The 19,960-nt window shown below is 37.6% G+C and overlaps 1 protein-coding gene across 1 annotated transcript; it reads right to left on the bottom strand.

Moving 5' to 3' along the window:
* Positions 1-705: 705 nt before the first annotated feature.
* MAP3K19 (mitogen-activated protein kinase kinase kinase 19) lies at positions 706-19,900 on the bottom strand. The gene is made up of 10 exons (XM_064155764.1): positions 19,709-19,900; positions 18,728-19,042; positions 12,210-12,277; positions 11,583-11,667; positions 10,587-10,828; positions 9,874-9,917; positions 4,594-7,029; positions 3,336-3,488; positions 2,433-3,130; positions 706-950 (listed from the first exon to the last, which is right to left on the bottom strand). The coding sequence occupies exons 3-10, from the start codon at positions 12,244-12,246 to the stop codon at positions 884-886; spliced, it is 3,762 nt and encodes a 1,253-aa protein (XP_064011834.1). The 5' UTR covers positions 12,247-12,277; positions 18,728-19,042; positions 19,709-19,900; the 3' UTR covers positions 706-883.
* Positions 19,901-19,960: the final 60 nt, after the last annotated feature.

Below are 19,960 nucleotides of genomic sequence, written 5' to 3'. Positions count from 1 at the left end.
TCATGCTTCAGTGTTCTTGCTGGTCTGTATCAGCAAACAGAAGGGTAAGAATTTCAACACATCCCTCTGAACACAGAAAATAGGCTAGTCTGTGATGAAAACAGGTACAGGGGGGAGTATATCCCCCTTACTGCAGAGGGGATTGGACTAGATGACTTTTTGGAGGTCCCTTTTGACCCAGACCCTTCTGTGATGCTTTAAGAAAAAGGTCTCAAAGTTTAGATTTATAATTCCAGACACATTAGGAAATGATGTAAGATTAATAGATGCACACCTGTACACTTAGGTATCTCTTCTGATTACCACTACAGCATTTCATAGTGATATGGTACCTTTAACAAACAACTGAAAAATGTATGCAAAACCAGTTAAAAATGAAAGGGCACACTAAGTAAAAGCTTCAGTAGATTTCATGCCAATGGAGCTATATAGTTTGGGGTTCCTCTGGGATCATCACAGGCACACTTAATGACTCATCTGCAAGTCTGAGCAGAGCTTCATGCAGAGCGTTCACAAAGTTTCTAGCATTTGCAATGCTTTCTGCCAAGAACACATATTCCATAGGGTTTCACAGACAAACTGCCATTCCACCTTACCTTGCCTGTCACATGGCAGAGACAGTGATGTGCAATTTTTTCTCTTGAAGTCTTTCCAAATACCAAAATGTGGCCCTGTGTTCAGAGTGAAGGAATGCCCACTCCAATGAACATTACCAAAAACATTGCTTTAATCATACTGCTGTCTAATAAGAGACACCTTGTGCACAAGTGCTCTCTAGTCATGTCTGCTGTCACTTCAAGTCCAGTTCCTTCTGGTCTTTTTTCACAAATGGAAATGTTTAATATGGAAAATGTATACTCCTTTGGCAAGAGATTTGAAAAATTCACTGTCTTCCTTTCACAAAGGGATGGTCCAGCAACTGCAGAGCAGAAGGGCGTTCATGTTGATCTCTGCATTGAGGGTTTGAAAAATCAGTACAGAAAATAAATATGCATGTCTGTGATGTAACTGTCTGTAAAACATAAATGCAAACCTACCCTTTTATTCCTTCTCATTTCTCCACTCATTACTCATTTTTAGGGTTATTTTTTATAAAGCTGGTAGAAAGGAAGGCAAGATTTAAGGCAAGAGACTGTTGGAAGTAATGAATTATAAATCTGAAATATTATTACAGAACTAATTCTAAATTCTACATTCCTTGCAAAACTCTGAATAATTCTGCATCAATGAGGCTGTTCTGTCACCTCCAATCAGTATCAGGCATGTTAAGGAGCCCATACGGAATTATAAGACTGTAAGTACAATATTGGCTTGCTAGAGCTGAGGGCTTTGGGCTTTTTCAACTCTCAAGTTGGAGAAAAAACAGAGGAGAAGGGAGTATAGGACACTGATTTCTTAAATAATAAACTAATGAGGAAGATGGGATAAGGGATTCAATTATATGTAGGACATGGTGAGACCATACATTAAAAGTTTGCCACCACAGGTGCATCCTGACTTATGAAAAAGCAAAGACTTTACTGGAAGAGGTCAATGCTTTGTATCTCTATGTTTCTTTCTACCTAACAATTCCTTCTACCTTTAAAACACTGTTGTCTCTGAATCAAAGTATATATGATGTCACTCTACACAGTCCATCATTTTTCTGATTATTGTTATACAGCTCACAGGAACCATAACCATACCATAACAATTGTGACCCAGAGATTATACATCAGGTTTCCTGCCTCCAAGACTATATCCACTAAACAGGTCTCTCACTCTGGTGCTCAAGTCTGGTCTTTAGAGATGTGTAAAAGGCTGCAAGTAATTTTATAAAGACTACCTGCTGAGGTCAGATCTCCAAATTAACAGTCCATTTAAACATCTGGGGCAAAGGTGACATTTAAAACAAACATGACAACAATAATTCTTATAATGGGTGTATGCTAGTATTGGTTGTTTTTTTTTTCATACAGAGAACCTTATGTTTCCTATAAGTATGTATTTCATGGACTGCCACTGGTAATATTTTTTTCTACTGAAGAAGGTAAGAATTAAGTGAAACTTCTTTCATTTAGAATATTGATCTCAAAACAATTTGCCTGACATAGGCCAGACTCCACCAATGTGAAAGCGAACAGCAAGGTACATCAAAGAAACTTAGCAGACATTTTGTTTAAAACTCAAAGTTTTCTACATGAAAATTAGGGGGGAAAACATATATAATTGGGGGAGAATATATATATATATATATATATGCCTACAGAAAGAAAATTTCTGAGGGCTTTTTTAAACCATTATAAAAAGCAAAGCTGAAATGTTGATTAAACTGCATTTACAATGCAATCATATGCACCATGTAATAAGTAACCAAAGCTCCCATCAACAATCTCTACAATAACGAACTATCTGCATTTTCCCTTTCATTTTTCAGTTAAAAAAACACATACCTGGTTAAGCATGCATGCACAAAATCCACTGCAGAGCCAGAGAATCGATTAGGTAAGGAAGGCATCAGTCCTCTGTAGGCCCCAATGTAGAACATGGCTGCTATCCTATTCATAGAGGCCAGTGGTGGTTTTCCTGTTGCCATCTCAAATACAGTGCAGCCAATGCTCCAGATGTCTGATTTTCTTCCATATCCAGATTCATTTATAACTTCTGGTGCCATCCAGTAAGGAGTTCCATGCACAGACTTAAGGATCTCACTCTGTGTGCCGCTGAGGCTTACCCAAGCTAAACGCTTGGCACAGCCAAAGTCAATTAGCTTCACTACACCATTTGGCATCAGCATCACATTTTTGCCTTTGATATCTCTGTGTACCACACAGTTGTCATGTAAATAGGCAACACCTTGTAGAATTTGTTTTGTATATTTACAAAGGACAATTTCTGGCAAGGGACCAAAACGATGAATAATACTAGAAATAGAGCCACCAGGAACAAACTCCATGAAAATACTTAGAATGTTGTCTTCCAGACAAGTTCCTAAATATGTTACAATGTTGACATGCTTCAATGTCTTCAAAAGATTGACTTCCTCATGAAGCTTCTGATACTCCTTTTCTGTAGTGAGTTGATCAGATGTATCCAAAACAACCTGTTTTACAGCTATTAATTGCCCATGGCTTGTCAGACCGCAGTATACCTAAAATGAAACTAGCATTTATTAAAATTAAACATTAAATAAAACTGATTATTTACTGATTTTAAATACTATTGTTGTGTTTGTCATGTTTTGTGTCCCACTGCATAATCCAAACAGGATTTTGATGAATGGGACAACAGCCATTTATAAGATGTAGCTCAAAGTTGACCACCGCATCTCTTAGCATGGTCAAACCCTAACTTACCGTGCCATAGGCTCCCTTTCCAAGGACTTCACCTCTTGTCCACACGATGGGGTCTTTGTAAGTTAAACTGCTTCCTATTAATTTATCAGACTCCTCAGAGCTTAGCAGGTCACTTTCTTCATTTGATGCCAAAAAGGTGTTACTGTAACTTTGCTTGAAAGATCATGGTCAGTGTGTAGAGAAAGGAGGAAGGAAAAGAAAAGGCTCTGTATTATCATTACCCTTACATTTTTAAAAGGAGTTGATTCTACCTGGCATGATTCTTCTCTACAGATTTACATATACTAATTACTCAGATCATGGATACAACTGATATACTAAGTAAATATTTTCAAGTATATACTACAATAGTGCATAACCAGATTGTGGCATCATAAATTCTCCTATTGACAGGAAGACAGTCAGAAGGAGAATTGGAAAGAACAGGATATACATCTACTTACTACATTGGTTTTTTTCTTTGTCACATTGGTACAGTTTGCTAAGCTGAATGTTGAATATAACCACTGCTTTAGAAGGATGGCAATAATTACTCCATCTAGACATGGACCTCTCTAGAAGAAGTGAGAATGCAGATATAATTGGCACCTGTGTCTGCAGAAGCATAAGGATGCACATCAGCATGCAGTGAAAGAAATTACTTTTTTTTTTTTTTGGTTAATTTAAATAGACAAGGCCCAAGAAGCAGTGATACTAGTAGAGCAGCATCTCAGTAGACAAAGGTTTTTAAGTGATTTGTAGGCCAGAATGTAATAATTTTGAGCTTGAAGTTTTGATTAAACATTACTTATTAGCCTTACGTCTATCTGACAAGCCAATTTCTAGAAAAGTATCTGGTTGTACTCAGATTCAAGGAAATTGCCCTTTTGGATAGGCAAGAACTATTTGTAGCATCTTTTCCTATTCCTTGAGTGTCAAGATCTCAAGAGCTTCTGCTTGAGCACTCTTGCTTCAGCACTTTTTTATACATGTTCTTCAATTAAAATAACCTCTGCTTTTTATTCACTATGATTTCTCAGTTTATCCTAACAAACCACACAATGTATCGATAGCTATTCCTGTCATGGTTTAGTATCATTTAGGCCCAAGTGATCTCTACCATGGGTATCCTCAACTGAGCACTGGAAGAATCAATGGGCAGCTGGCCCAAGGAAAAGAGATTTAATTGTCAACAAGTACGTATTTCCTATCTTTTATCCAAACTTGTGTTAAAAGCATCACTCAAAGGAGCTAGCAAGTTACAAGAAATTACTTTTACCTTCTCTAGAGCATTATTTACTATTGGTCTGTCTCCTTTCATTGTATTTTCTTCTTCTTTAATATGTGTATTTTGCATTTTAGAACTTGTATTTTCTGTTCTTGGAGAGCTGATGTCTTTTTCTTCAAGCATTAGCAACTCTTCAGCCAGACAATAGAGCAACTCATCAGTCACATCTTTATTATCTGCACCAGACAGAAGATCCTGACTTGTCTGGAAACTGGGGCTTGCAATGCTTTCTGTCTGAATCACTGAATGCTGAGTGAATTCCTTTGCCAAACCACTGTTCTGAGGTGTGTGTGTAGGGCACTGATGCTCCAGTCCATCTGAAAAGGGCATTGCTGCACATTTATTTGTAGACTTGAAGGAGGCCTCATCTGATTCCAGGCCTTTGGAGCCATCCATATCCACCCCACAACAGGGTACATTCTGGTCTGTTGTTATAAGACTGCTACTTAGAGCAACGCATTCTCTGTACTCTTGATCTCTGAAGTGAAGGAGATTTTGGCTATGGTTAGAAGCTTTCTGATGGTTGGAAACATCCCAATCATCTAAAGACTGTTCCAAAGAAACTTCTTTTATAGCTGATAAGTTTGAGTTTGAAAAACTTTTATTTTGCTTAGCTGATTGTGAGAGCTCTTCTAACAATATAAGCTGGTGAACTGTGTCTTCATGGAACAATGTCATGCTCCTTGAAGTGTTTCTCTGAAAATCTGAATCTGAAATTATTTCATTATCTTGCTCTGTGTTGCTGTCACTCAGTTTGGTCCTTCCATCCTTTGTAATTAAATCTTTCTGCTTTTGTTTAGTGCTAGGTATGGTCTTCTTTGACTTAGAACATGCTCTTTTTGGAGCATTTCTTACTTGGCTGCTTTCTCTTCTTTTACTGCTAGAATATCTGCAGGTCCTAGCAGTGCATCTCCCAGATGGAGCAGAACAAACGTCTCCGTAAAATCTGTTCTCAGGTTGGTCAAGCTCACGCATGTGAGAGTAGATAGGAGTTCCAAACATTTCATAAATCCCTGGGCCTTGGTCACTTGAATTTATTTTCTTGAACATATCACTGTATTTCAGATCTATAAAACCTGAAGCAGAGTGTGCATGTGGTAGAGAGAGTGGAGGAACAGGTTTCTTTAAGAGAGCTGAATTTTTGCAATTGCAGGAAGAACTTTGCTTTTTAAGTTTCCGAGCACTCTGAGGAAAATGGTCTTTGTCTGCTGGAGAATGAGGCAGTCGATGCTGTAGTGAAGTCTCAGATTCCACACGTGGCCGTCCCAAAGATGGACAAATCTGACTTTTGGCATTATGTTTTGTTGAAATCTCATCAGAAACAATTAAGTCTTCAGATGCTTTCATCTTTCTATTCATTTTCGATTTTGATGTGTATTTATTTTTGTTCATCTTTATTTTAGTTTTTTCACTTTCTTTGCGAGCAAGAACATTGAAGGTCTGAGTAACATGAGGAGGCAGGCTACGAATGACATTCTTTTTTGTGGCAGGTTGTTTAGCAGTGTGTGGCTCCCTAGCTGGTTCATGTTCAGAGAATTTAACATGAACAACATGCACAAGCTCACTTTGGTCTTTCGATGTTACTTCTGACATTGCTTCTTCTTCCCTTTCAAACTCAGAGAGACAAATACTTTTTTCTGTTGCTTTTCCAGTAGGATCTTTCACTTCTACTCTGGGAATTACTGGAGCTATAGAATTATTTTCTAAGGTATGGTGGGCCTCTATCACTTCACTTTTACAGGAAGATTTTAAATCATTATCAATGAGTACAAAGTTCTCACTCTCAGCATCTTCACGTGTTATATAACTCAGTATTGTCTCTCTGACATTCCCTCCTCCTAAAGCATTAGTTCTACAGCAATTCTCTGCTCTTCCTTCCTCATTGCCAGCTCCTGAGGCATTACTGTTGCTTGACTTTGTAAATGTTGTCTGAGCTCTAAATATTCTACAGTTAATCAGAGGACGAGTGGAGCTCATGTAAGGATGACTGCCATTATAGAAACCAGCTTGGGTCTTAAGATCTACATTCTTACAAGCCACTGAAAATTGGTATGTCATCTGGTCATTCTCTTCAGTATTAGTAGCTGCATCAGCTTCCCTCCATTTCAAATTGCTTTGAATTCCTTCTTTCTTGTTGCTAGGGTATTTACAGTAGTTACTCATGCTGAAGTAGTACAAGTCTTTTGCTGGAGTGAACTTATCAGAAATAGTGGCCACAATTAGGCATGACAACTTTTCAGTGTGCCTTTTTAGTAGCTTGCCTAGCTGACACTGAGAAAATTTAGCAACTGAGTTTACAGGCTGAGGAACAGAGTTCATAATATTCAGAATATTACTCATGTTGGTGCTTTCTTTGACAATATTATCTTCAAGCAGAGCAAGATGAATTGTTCTTACAGGCTGAAATGTCACTGGTGGTAAATGCAACTGTAATTTCCATAGAAACCATTAATAATGAGCTATACAACAGATACAGGTAAAACATAATCACTAGAAACAAAGTACACTGAGGAAAAATATTCTCTTACATATCCCCATATTTAACTTAATAAGAAATGTAATATCAAAACTCTGAGAAAATGCATTAATGTTCTCACATCCAGAATTATTTCTATGTATTTTATAGTGCAGAAAGTTGGATCCTTTGCTGAAACACACAAGCCATTCTCCATGACTTACATTTTTTTAAGAAGCTTTATCAACACATACAAATCGTCTTGTCAGTTATTAACTATGTCTTATGTCACAAAGTATGTTTGCTTGAGTGTGCTAGTTTGAAGCAAGCTGGAATGTTTTGGTAAAAGAACTAGATAACGGGCAGTGGAATGAAAAACAATTGATGTCAACTTCTCTCACAGTCTCGCTGAGAGCTCTGGGAAGAAGTAGTAAACTTTCTCCATTTTGTTTTCTTCTTCTGCCTTTGCCTTCAGACCTGGTCACATCTCATTAACCCTGCTTCTACTAACCTTGCTCCCTAACCTCTTGGCTGCACCTCTCTTCTTCCTGAGAACTGGGGTAAGGTTGAGAGGGGCCAGGGGAGGTGTTGGGGTGGTTTGAAAGCCCCTCCTGAGGACTCAAGTTTCTGGGAGGGGAGTTGTGCTTTTGTATTGTTTATCCTTTGTATATTTCTGTATATAATTGTATATAACTGTATACATTGTAAATAGCTGCTTGTAAATTCTGCTAGCTGTAAATAAATTGCTTCATCTATATTCCCAGGGTCCGTCTGAGTGAGCTGGGGCAAATACAAAGTGTGGGGGGGCGGGTAAGAGCCCAAACCATCACATTGAGGAATGGCAGGGGCTTTATCCACACATACAAATCATCTTGTCAGTTATTAACTATGTCTTATGTCACAAAGCATGTTTGCTTGAGGAATGGCAGGGGGGGTTGGAACTAGATGATCCATGAGGTCCCTTCCGACCCCAACAATTCTATGATTCCATGAATTCAAAGGCTGGTCAATGTCCTCTTGAGCAAGAGTTTCTTGCTGTGCATTCTTACTGAGCAGAAGCACCACTGGTAATTAAAGCCTTTTCATGGTACCCTCTAAAGCATGCTGACATCAGTACTAATACTCCCAAATGAACCTACATCTCATGTAAGTAATGTTTTTTAAAAGTGAAATCTAGACTGTTAAGATAGAATGTTATTTTATCTGTGGAGAAAACAACTCCTACAAGTTATTTATAGATTTTTAAAAGACATTATTATAAATCTAAACACACAGATCTTCCACATGTTTAGTGTAGTAGTAGAAAACTCCATAAACTATATTGTATGGGCCACAGATACAGCCCAGAGTTTTATACACATAGGAAAACAGCAGAGTCTGCACTTCACTATCCAAAAGTCATCTTGACCTGGCAGCTAACAGAGAAATCTGTTGGCGGTGGATGGATATACTTTATTATTCCTCCCTTCTCCCATTCCATTAGTTAAAAGGTGTTGTGTATCTTTGAAAGCATAGGGATCTAAGTATTTGAGTTCTTTGTTGTGACTACTCAGCTGAACACAGAGAATAGTTTTCTGAAAATAGTATTTCTATTCTTCCTTTAATAGGAAATGGAGGAAAAATAAGCTTGAATATTCTGTACATTTTTATGCAGATGAACACAACAGAAATAATCACACAGTCATATGCTTCAAGTACTCATTTGCATGTCTATTTTCAACACCCGTTTGCAATCTGCAGGAAATTTTTGTTTGCATTCCAAGGGCAAACCGAGGCTTGAATGTGCCAGGAAAAGCAATGTGTGTTGGCTTCAAATATACAGGTTCTGAAGGCTTTGTCTAGGCTGCTGGGCATTAATATGAATGCTCAGTTTATCCCAAATAATATGCCTCTAGAAACTGTCACAGCCTAAGACATGAAATAAATCTGTATTAAGTCACACTGATGTCAGCTAAATTACCTTTCTTAAACATTTTCTGCCATTTGAAATGTTTTATTTCTTTCCCAGAGCCCCTTTTATAATCTTCTGTCAAAACCCTGCTATTACTTCCATACTTTACTTCTTTTCCTATGAACACTGTTGTATTCTGTATTAGGTTCACTACAGCACAGAACTGACTCAATGAGTTAAGTCTTTTGTATAAAGGATTATTAACTATTATTTATATCCATAAATACCAAATTCTCTTTTTTCTAAAAACAGTATATTTCAGCTTTTGTACCTTTTAAAGCCCATGTGGTGTGATGCACTGATACATGTAAAACTGCTAGTTTGTAAGGACCAAATTTTAGTCAGGAATCCTATTCATGCTTATCATAAAACTTCACAGAATCACAATTTCATGTGAAATATGTTTAATCCTAAGACTTAAAAAAAATATTTCAGCAATTATCTAATATCAAGACTGGTCTCCAACTCAGCTTCTATTTCAAATTACCACTCAATACAAGAGGTTTTTTTAATTTAGCAAAACTAGATACATAACATGTTTAACATATGAGATGTGCATACTTTAAATTAGCTTCCATATTTCTATTTTAAAAGGTCTTATATATTTTTGAACTTCCAACTCTCCAGCCCCCCAAAATCCCTGATGCAATTTATACCTTACTGACAAATTGCTGATACACATCTGAAGATTTGCTGACACACATACATACCCACAAAATATATGTAAAAATAATTCAGGTTCATAAAAAATTGAAGACTAAGCACAACAAACTACCTACACTTCTTCTGTACTTCCATTTTTAAAGACTTTTAAAGCATATAATTCTTTCAACTGTGTTCAATTTTATACATAACACCATCTTACCTCAGATCTCCTGTTCCTGGCTTTGAGCATTGTTATATTTAGCCCTTAAAAATCAAAACAAATGAAATGTTAATCTGATTTTTTTTAAAGAGACTACAATTTTCATTTATAAATTAATTTCAAACTAGGGATTTGGAGACCAAGATTCTGTCTGATGTGTGGTTGTAAGACTACACTATAAATCTGCTATGCAGGAAGAAGTTGCAAGTTAAAATTTGCAATACCAAAATTTACAATCCTATTTCCAATAGAAGACTATAAAATATGATCATTTAAAAGTAGTTTCAAAGTGCTTTTAAAGTACTCTAATAATGTAAACAAACACTTCACCTTAATTTCTGATGTTTGCCAACTTAAATATGTGGGTAATTAATATTTCCAGTATGAGGGGAAAAAATGAAAGAGACATCCCACTCCAGATACAGAGAAACACACTTTCTGTGTGTTTCTGTATAGTTTCAATATATAGCATAAGAGGAACCATGAAAGCTGTCACTGCTTCTCTTTATCTCCTTTCACAAATACGCACACACATCTAATGAAAGAGGAGGGCCAGCACTGCTGAAGTCTGCTTTGCATAAGCCAGATAGGTGTAAATAGATAATAGACATAAAGACAATTTAAAGTTTAAAGAGAAAGGACTTCTAAAGCTGTGCCACCTAATTTGATATAGAATTATTTATTTAAAAGTTATGACTCATATTTGAACTTACTTTGTTGTGTTTGCGCTTTAATTATCTGGGAATTATTTAGATCCATAAATGATTTTGAAATGTCAGATTTTGGGCACGAGGCTTGTAGCAGAAAGCTGAAGTCAAAGCCATCCTCTACACTCTCTTTCTTCAGGAAGAAAGGTAAAGAAGTATGATGTCTCGTCTGTGATGCTAGCTGATTTTTGCTTGGAAAACATGCCACTTGTTGATCCAGCCAAGGTCTGGATGCTGGTGCTACTTGGCTAAAAGACAAAAGCAAAAAACCAAAATACAGTGTGAAAATAAGTGGAAGGAGCCTTGTTCTCAGACTGGAGAACAAAAAGTATGTAAGATCCCAAAGTGTTCATCTGGGAAGCTGTGGCTCTCCCCAGAAGCAGCCAATAGCAATGCAAGAGATTGAGAGGGAATAGATGGCAAACAATGTAAACCAAGGAACAGCAGGAATGGAAAAACATACTACACATCTTCCCCTTCTTGGCAAAACCTGATTGCTTCCAGTGTATATTTTTTATAGATCTTCAGGAAAGGGTGTCAGAAGAATTCTAAAGGCCAGATGTGCTTTTGTTGTTCAAAAAATATTCTATGGCCTGCCTTAAAGAACAGAGGCTGTGCAGACAAGCTGCAGATTTCTGCCACCTGGATTATGAATGAAAAATTCAAATATGGAAAAAGATAAATGACTAAAAAAATGTAGAAAAATATTGTCTAGGTTCATCCTAAAGCTGTATGCAAGATATTTGTTTTTACTAAGTCAAATGCTGATGTAAAACCACATCCTATGCTTTTTTCATATTCTACAAAATAATTTATCTAATGCAATATCCTGCCTCCAGCAATGGCCCATAGTTGACAATGGAAAGACTGAAACACTACACAACATATACAGCCATACATAACAGCTTGCACTCAGGAAATCTTTTCTTACTCACAGACTGCTACCTGCTTTGTCTTCATTTTTGCATACTTGACTGCAAATTAAATATTAATAGTACTTACTTGTTTTTTTCCAGAGCTTTATACGATTGATCCATTTTTTTGATTATCTTATCTGCATTCTGAAGATCAACAACACTTCCACGACCTGCAATAAGACATTAGTATTTGCAGAAAAGCTGTATAACACAGTGACACAATGCAAACAGTTATTTTCAGACATTGAAATGTTATTATAAAGAAGTACAGGAAGTGACTATCAGAGGGAAAAAAAAAGGCATTTTTCATTTCAATAAGATACCCATGCACACTTCCTGTTAGAATTTTTTTGAAATTTAAATTTATAAATTTAAACTTCTCTTTAGTTATTTAGGTAAGTGTATTAATTCAATGTACTGTAAAAGTAAAGAATATCTAAAATTTAAAAAAAAAACACTTCCAGCTCCTATTTCAACAGAACATTAATATAAGAAAAATATTGACAGAAGTTCTGCAAAAGAAGAGCATTTATAAATAGGAAAGATATTTAAACCAAAACAAATCTCAGGGGTTTTCAAGGGCAGAAAACAACTCTTGAGTTTGACTCTAATTGTTTTTGGTGGTTGCTTGGTTTTGACAAGTTAACATTGTCCTTTTTTTCTTCCAGTTGCACATGTTATATTTGATACTTATCAGCTTTTGTTAGACTACCTTCTTTGCTTCTGTTCTTTTGCTGGTTATCAGACATACTGTCTTTAGATGTATTAAGGTCCAGAAACCTGGGGGAAAAAAGTTTTGTTAATTGATTTATTGATTTGCAATTCACATGTACAAAGCAGTACTTCATATTTCATTAGAGACATAAGACAAAATCAACATTTAAAAAGTACTTAAAATAGCCAAGAATGATGTAATTTAACATCCTATGAATACACAGAAGCAAACATTCAGACAGTTTTTATTGCTAGAACCAAAAATGTATACAATGTAGAATAGGACATGAGAGCTGTCAGTGTTATTTTTTGATCATAGAATTGTAGAATCGTTCGGGTTGGAAGGGGCCTCCAAAGGTCATCCAATCTAACCTTGCTGCAGTGAACAGGGACCACTTCATCAGATCAGGTTATGCACTGCCCTGAAGAACCTAATCTTGAATATCTCCAAGAATGAGGCTTCAACTACCTCCCTGGGCAACCTGTTCCAGTGTTACACTACCCTCATGGTGAACAACTTCCTGTTGGACCAGAAAGTCAACACTTCACATTTGGGAGATAACTGCATTTTTCACATATTACTGAGAAACCAAATCTGAACTAAATGTACATCTTTCTCTTCTTGATCAAAACTACATCCAAAACTTTCTGAGCACAGAATAACTTTTACCCTACAACTTCAACAAATGTCTCTGATAGCTTATTCCATAGAAGCATGAAGTTGGATGGAATCTTCCTATACATTTCAGAGAAGTACATAATCTACTTTGTAAATGTTGTGGAAGGCTAATAGGCCTAAAATATGTCCTGTCTTGTCCCACCCTTCTGCTGATGGGGGAAGCAAGAGTGGGAGGAAAACAAAGGCTTGGGCCATTATGTCTCCTCCCAAAGTGATAAACAGGAACCCATAGGTGTTTAGGTACTTGTTAGTGTCTTGCCCAAATAAGGGTAAGTAAGCCCTGGTTTCACCTAATATGGTCAGTTCTGCAAAAGCCATTCTGACTGGCAAATCTCTGTGGCCAAAGGAGCCATTACACTTGGGCGAACAATATAAATTGAGCTAAGTTGCAAGCAGTTGTGCTGTCTCTGCCTCTCTGTGTGCTACTCTCCTCTGTGTTCTGCTCTGCCTCAGTGCTCTTGGTTTGGACAACATGTGCTTTGCCTTGTGCTTCAGACCAGCTTAGGCCTCATGTTTTGGGCTTAGACTACCTGGAAACTTAAGTGCCTCAAACTTACCAGGAGAAGGCACTAAGTGCCTCATGACGTGGTGAAAAGTGCCACCAACATTGTGCTCTCTGCACATCTGTGAGAGATCCTGCCTACACCTCTGCAAACTTCTGTGCCAAGAGAAACCAGGATCAGGCCAGAGATTGTCTGCCTCTTTCCCAGAACCCTGCTAGAACCTGGGAAGATCTAAAAGCCTCTGAACGTCTATCAAGATGCAGAGCAGCTCCAACACTGCCATGAAGGAGCCAGGGACTATCTCTGAATTCTACTCCACTGCCATGAATAGAACAGACTTTCCCTAAGGCTCTGGAATGCCTTAGGGGCAAAGCCATTTTGTGGCTAAACTGTTCCAATTTTCTGATTTTCCTAAATTACTAAACTGCTTATAAGCAATCCTTACAAGGATTTTCCCGTACGAGTTAGAACCCAAATTTAATTAGTTGGTATATGGTTTGTGGGTGGGCCTTTTTGGAAATGAAATAAAATAACTACATATTTTATAATTCCTGACTCTTTAATTGCCCCAACTAAATAAGTAAATAACTAAGTACACAGAGAAGCAAGTGTCCCAGAGTACAGTCTCTTACAAAACATTCAAAACTCAGCTGGGCATTTTTCTCTACAGAGTCGGTGTGTCCAGACTGAAAACATTAAAAATTATGTCACTGACATCAACAAGGTATGAGTTGCACACTTTATCTCAGACCTGTTACAAACTCACAAACACATGAATGGCAATGCATTATCTATGAGCATTTACAATGGTAGGTCATACACATTATAAAATTAAGCAGGCATTATATTATTGCTTTTTGTGCTGCCATCGATTTTCAGTGACTTGTGCTAGACATCTGACTAAATTAGTAAGAGTCACCAGTGAGGACAGTTTACCTATTATTATTAATGAATATTGTTTCTCACTTAAACCTATTGTGTTGGTTTGTACTAAAATCACTATCTTAATCATGAGTGTAACTTCTGTCTTAGTACCTCTCTATGTTTAGAAAAACATATTATTACAATTGTACTACGTTTATAAAACCCAAATACAGAATCACAGAAACACCCAGATTGGAAAAGACCCTCAAGATCACCAAGTCCAACCTATAACCCTACTCTACAAATTCACCTTAAACTATATCCTTAAGCACCACATCCAAATAACCCTTAAACACATTCAGGGTGGGTGACTACCACCTCTCTAGGCAGCTCATTCCAGTGCCTGACCACTCTCTCCATGAAAAAAGTCTTCCCTAATGTCCAACCTAAACCTACCCTGCCTCAGCTTGAAGTCATTTCACCTTGTTTTATCTCCAGTTACCTCTGAGAAGAGACCAGCAGCAACCTCTCCACAACTTCCGTTCAGGTAGTTGTAGACAACAATGAGGTCTCCCCTCACCTTCCTCTTACTCAAACTAAACAGTTCCATCTCCCTCAGTCACTCCTCACAAGATTTATTCTCTAGGCCCTTCACCAGCTTTGTTGCTGGATCCACTCCAGCACCTCCGCATGTCTCTTGCATTGTGGTGCCCAAAACTGAGCACATACCTTAAAGCTTACTCTAAATTAGTATTACAAACACTCGATATTTTAACTCCTGGTTGTTAAGAGACATAAGACATAATAGTAGCTCAAGGTAATGAATAACAAAGCTATCATGTACATCTGTAGTCTGGCACTGTAAACCGTTGGCCTTCTGTGAGGATATATGAGCTCTCTACACCTACATGAAAGACTTAAAAGAGATTTCCATCAGGATTCCTGAATAATTCTTTGATAATTTTTCCAGACTCAGATGATTCCATATAAAGATAACTCATCCATAAGCAACTGCTTGCATATTCAGAATTATACTTTTATATTTCTAAATTATATTAGAAATTATATTTTAAAATTCAGTTAGAAACAGAAGTAAGGTAATGTTGACTGTGCAAATTGTGCCTTCTATTTTTGGTTTAACATAATGGGATTTCTGAGGAGAGCTACAAGCCCGCAAAAGCAAAGCCAAACAATGAACACTTGAAAAAGCTGGTTTCAGAAAATTAAAACAAGTGTTTTCTCTCTTTACATATTTTTATCCAGTATCTCACATTAACAGTTGTATGGGGAAGTAAGAGCAGACAGCTAGGTACTTGTCCAAACTGACAGCAAAGTCACAGTCTACAAGACAGGTTGTATGAAAATAGTTTAGTTGCAGTGGAACATAATACTACAGGTTTTGCAGGAAATAATATATCTGGGGAAACTCAGATATCCAGTAGCTGTTACTGACTTCAGTGGAATCAAGATTCCACAACACTTCAAATCTTAAAGCATATACCTGGGAAGAACACGTAGATTATTTTTTCATATCAAGCACAGGTGCTTGCATCATCTTACAGAGCTATTTAAACTCTCCAAATTTAATTTTTTTTAACATTAAAAAAAAAATCTAATTATCTAAAGGTGTAAAATTCTTCATTATCTTAATTCAATGTGGCATGTTGATTTTTGAGATTGTTTCAGAAATAAAACATTGCATATATTTTGAATTCATTATAATCTTATTTTAAAACTATCTACTGTATTCCTAACAGCAGCTGTTCTAAAAAGTGTTTATTTCTGAGGAAGATTATATCTTTTGGTAAAAGAATTGAAGCACCACCTTTAACACTGTGTGGGCAATATTGATCCTGCTTGCAGCTAACACTGTTCCTGAACATCGTGAGTAAGCTACTGAAAGAATTACAAAAGCATCACCCTTCTTTGTTAAGATCAAACTCAAAGATTAACAACACTGTAAGAGGATAATGACAAGCAGCACAGAGCAATCACAAATTTCAGACTCTTAAAGAAGAAACATGAGAGGGTGAAGTCAAAAGATTTGAAGACCTGGAATTCTAGGTAGCAAATTTTTAAAGGAAAATTTTTCACAATAGTTTTCGTGGATTTAGGATCTTTCTGAAAAACAAGGTGAACTTTGTTTCTCAAGTGACAAGAACATATAATGTAATTAAAGAAAGCAAATTGAAATGATTAAAAGAAAATACAATACGGAATATTAGCATATTGAAATGTTTCCCAGTGTCTTACATAAAATATGCAATATATTGTACATTAAATTAATATTATATTTTATATATATGAATGTACATGAGTTAAAATAAATATGCATTTAAATATACATTAATTATAGTGTCAAATATTTGTACTGGGTAGCTCTAGGTGCTAGAAAGAAATATTAAAAAGTCTGTAATAGAAAATTATGTAATAATTTGCCTACAATGGATTTTTTCCCTACAGCTTAGCAAGCTACAATAATTTATTATATTAATTTTAATATGACCATTTATATCTTTTACATAGGTATATTCTTAACAATATTATTGAACTGGGTCTAACTTTTTCCATAGCATAAACATCTCTCTTCTTAATGTGAATTATTCTTTTGTATCAATACAATGCAGCAATGGGTGCTCCTAATGTCGTAGTTTTTTGCGTGAGAGTGCAACAGACTAAGGGCAGTAAAATAATAACACTCTCACTGAATTGGAGATGAAAATGCAGAAGGGTTGTATTTAAAGTTGTGCAAGAAAAGATACATAACACCTAATACAGATACAGGATACATAAGAATTCCCCCAAAAGCCTTCCCACCAATCAAAACAAAAACCACCACCAAAACTCCAGTGTTCATTTTCTCCCATTCTCCATAGCCTCCCGTTTAGGTCCCAAATAGGCCAAAATTCACTGTAGGCTATGGCCTTGAAGACTGCTGGCCTACAGGGGACCTCCTACATGGTTCCCTAGTTATCCAGATAAAATCCCTCTGGAGAAGCTGGAGAGGCAGGGAGAAAAGAGAATGAATTGACCTTGATGCTTAAAGTATTTGCAGGATTATGGGATTGAATAACATAATCACAATGTCTGAGGGCAAGTAGTTTGTCCCCTGGGATGGATCTTGGTCTCTGTAGTTTTCTTAGGGACTCTGGAATAACCTGGAACCCCTCAAACCATGACATCTAATTAATCACGTAAGAAACACATGGCAGGTCCACTTAAAACAATTATCTTTCACAAAGATGTTCCTGTTTCAGGCATTTGAATCAGCAGCTTAATTTGCAGCAATGTATCCTCCCCTCACACAAAAATACTGTGTAACTGTCACTTATATGCTGTCAAATAAAGCTGGATTAGAAAATTATTTGAATGTCAGCCTAAAACAAAGGTATGTTTTATAGAAAATTATGTTTATTATATGCATAGATAGGTAGAACTATGAAAAATAGGGGACCTAGTGGCTCTTATGCTGCTAATTTCTCTCTCCTGTTGTCCTCACATGTATTTTTACTTCATTGCTTGCCCTTACACTAGGGAGAAGAGAAAACCTCTCTGTCATAACTGACCTGCCAAGTCTCAGCTGCTAGCTGAGTTAAAAACTAGGACAGTAGTACATAATATTTTCAACATTTATTATAGATTTTATTACAAGTTATTCCCAACAGCAACCTTGGCTATTACTCCTAGCAATCTTTTTTTTTCCCCTCTCATAAACATCTATTCTTAGTTTATTAAAAAATACCTTTTTTTTTCCCTTTGCAGCTGAGCTCAGGGCTCTTAGCAGTACTACTAATGTATATGGAAAAAACATAAGAAAACACTACTTATAGCAAGATGTTTGCAACACATAGAAAGTAATAATCATTGCAGTTTGATTATAGTGCATAAGAATTTTCCATTTCAAAGTCACTCCAGAGGTCAGTGGAAATGAAAGGCCTGTGTGGGTTTTGATGTATTCAGTAGCATTTTGCCACTCCATGCTGGTAGCCAGGAAATTAATTAGGCTTTTGTTACTGATTCTATTAGCAAAAAATACAATTGCTTGGAAGCATACAGACATTTCCCAAGAGATTAGTGCGTTTATCCTGGATTTTTTTTTTTTCAACATTGTAAACAACACTTTATTTGAGGGATGTGCACTACTTTACAACTGTGTAACAGCCAGACCTCAGACAGTACTGTCAGCTCACAAACAAGGAAACAGAGAAGGATTCAGTGACTTATAGCTGCTGACCAAGGTCATAAAAAAAAAAAAATGTAAAGTATCTATAGAAGCCAACACTCCTGATTTCTCCTTTTAATGCTAAACATCAGATTATCTATGAAAATTTGTATCCTATTATACTAGCTTGTTGAGAGTCATATTAGATGGCAAATGTCTCCAAACTTTGAATTTCTTTTGGATACATAAAAGCTCCTTCAAAATAATACCAGAAAAGTTTGTATAAAAAGGCATAACCAGTATCTTACCGTGTGCTTCAGCAGAGAAACATTAAAGAGGTGCAGCAGCCCGAAGAGAAGTTACAGAGCATTATTAGCTCACGGCTTTCTTCCTTTGCTGGACAGCAAGAAATTCAAACACACTTCAATGTTCTGTTTTCAGCACGTTTTTCTGACTGCGGAGCACGTAGTACTTAGTACTTTATTAATGAGAGAGGCTTTTCTGCAGGCTGTTCGTGCTACAGGAGGCTGTTGAGTTTACACGATGTTGCTGAGGCAACTCCCCCCTCCCGCCTCCGGGGTGCATTTTGCTTAGAGCAGTTTGATTCGAAGAGCAGTAGTGACCTGAGAAAACAAACACGGCAGAACTAAACAAAAAGCAGTTCTCCCAGAGCTCAACGCAAAGCACACTTCTGTTTACCTTCGTTTATGCTTTTTATTACCTATTTCTACACAATTTTGTTTTCAGTCTCTTTACCTAAACACTCCTCATGAATAGTTCTGTCTCCTTTCAGACAGCCACAAATAGCAGTGCTCAAGAACGCCATTTATTTATTTTTTTTAAGTATCAGACTATGCTGGCGGAGGAAGAATAAAAGGTATAGCCAGACTCAAGACTTTGCTGAGGGGTTTATGATGGGAAGTAAGTTTCCTGCGTGTCAGGACTGGTCCCTCCGCCCAGGACACGGCTGCCGAATTTCAGAAGCTACCGAGTGAGGTGCAGAGCCTGCTTTCTTTTAGGCCTGACCAGGGACACAAGGCCCCAGGGACACAAGGCCCCAGGGACACTTCAGCTCCTGGCTGACTGAAATCGAACTTGTTACTCATGGGTTTGAAGAAACCCAGCAAAACCGGCCTCACAGTGACCATTCGGGACCGGGACACCAGTCATAGCCCGGTACTCTGAACACCTGGGATATACAGCCGGTAAGGCACTTCGTTGACCCTCTCCTGCTATCCCCTGACAGAAGCTGAGAGTCTGTGGGCGCAAGTCCTGCCTCAGCTTCGCACCTCCGTGAGGTAACCGCCACAGCGAGCCTCTCCTCAGCAGCGCCCGTCAGGCACTTCAGCGCGCCGTGAGCGCCCGAGGGCCGTTCGGCTGCGGGACCGGGGCGGCTCAGCAGCCACGGCGGCCAGCCGAGCTGTGAAGCAACTCTCTGAGGAGCAGGGCTCCTAGGGGCTCCCGCCGCAGCAGTCTGTGAGGAAGCAGCAGTCTGTGAGGAAGCAACAGCGGAACCGGGCAGCGAAGGCTCGCGCCGCCCG

The sequence above is a fragment of the Pogoniulus pusillus genome, chromosome 2 (genome assembly GCF_015220805.1).
Source record: "Pogoniulus pusillus isolate bPogPus1 chromosome 2, bPogPus1.pri, whole genome shotgun sequence".
In the NCBI taxonomy this organism is placed as follows: Eukaryota; Metazoa; Chordata; class Aves; order Piciformes; family Lybiidae; genus Pogoniulus; species Pogoniulus pusillus.
This window is presented reverse-complemented; position numbering and strand designations above follow the sequence as displayed.

Coding starts and splice junctions, on each gene's coding strand:
- MAP3K19 (XM_064155764.1), bottom strand. CDS start 12,246: ATGTCTGATAACCAGCAAAAGAACAGAAGCAAAGAAG. Junction 3,489..4,593: donor TAAATAATGCTCTAGAGAAG/GTAAAAGTAATT, acceptor TGATCTTTCAAG/CAAAGTTACAGTAACACCTT. Junction 951..2,432: donor GTGCATGCATGCTTAACCAG/GTATGTGTTTTT, acceptor CCCTCAATGCAG/AGATCAACATGAACGCCCTT.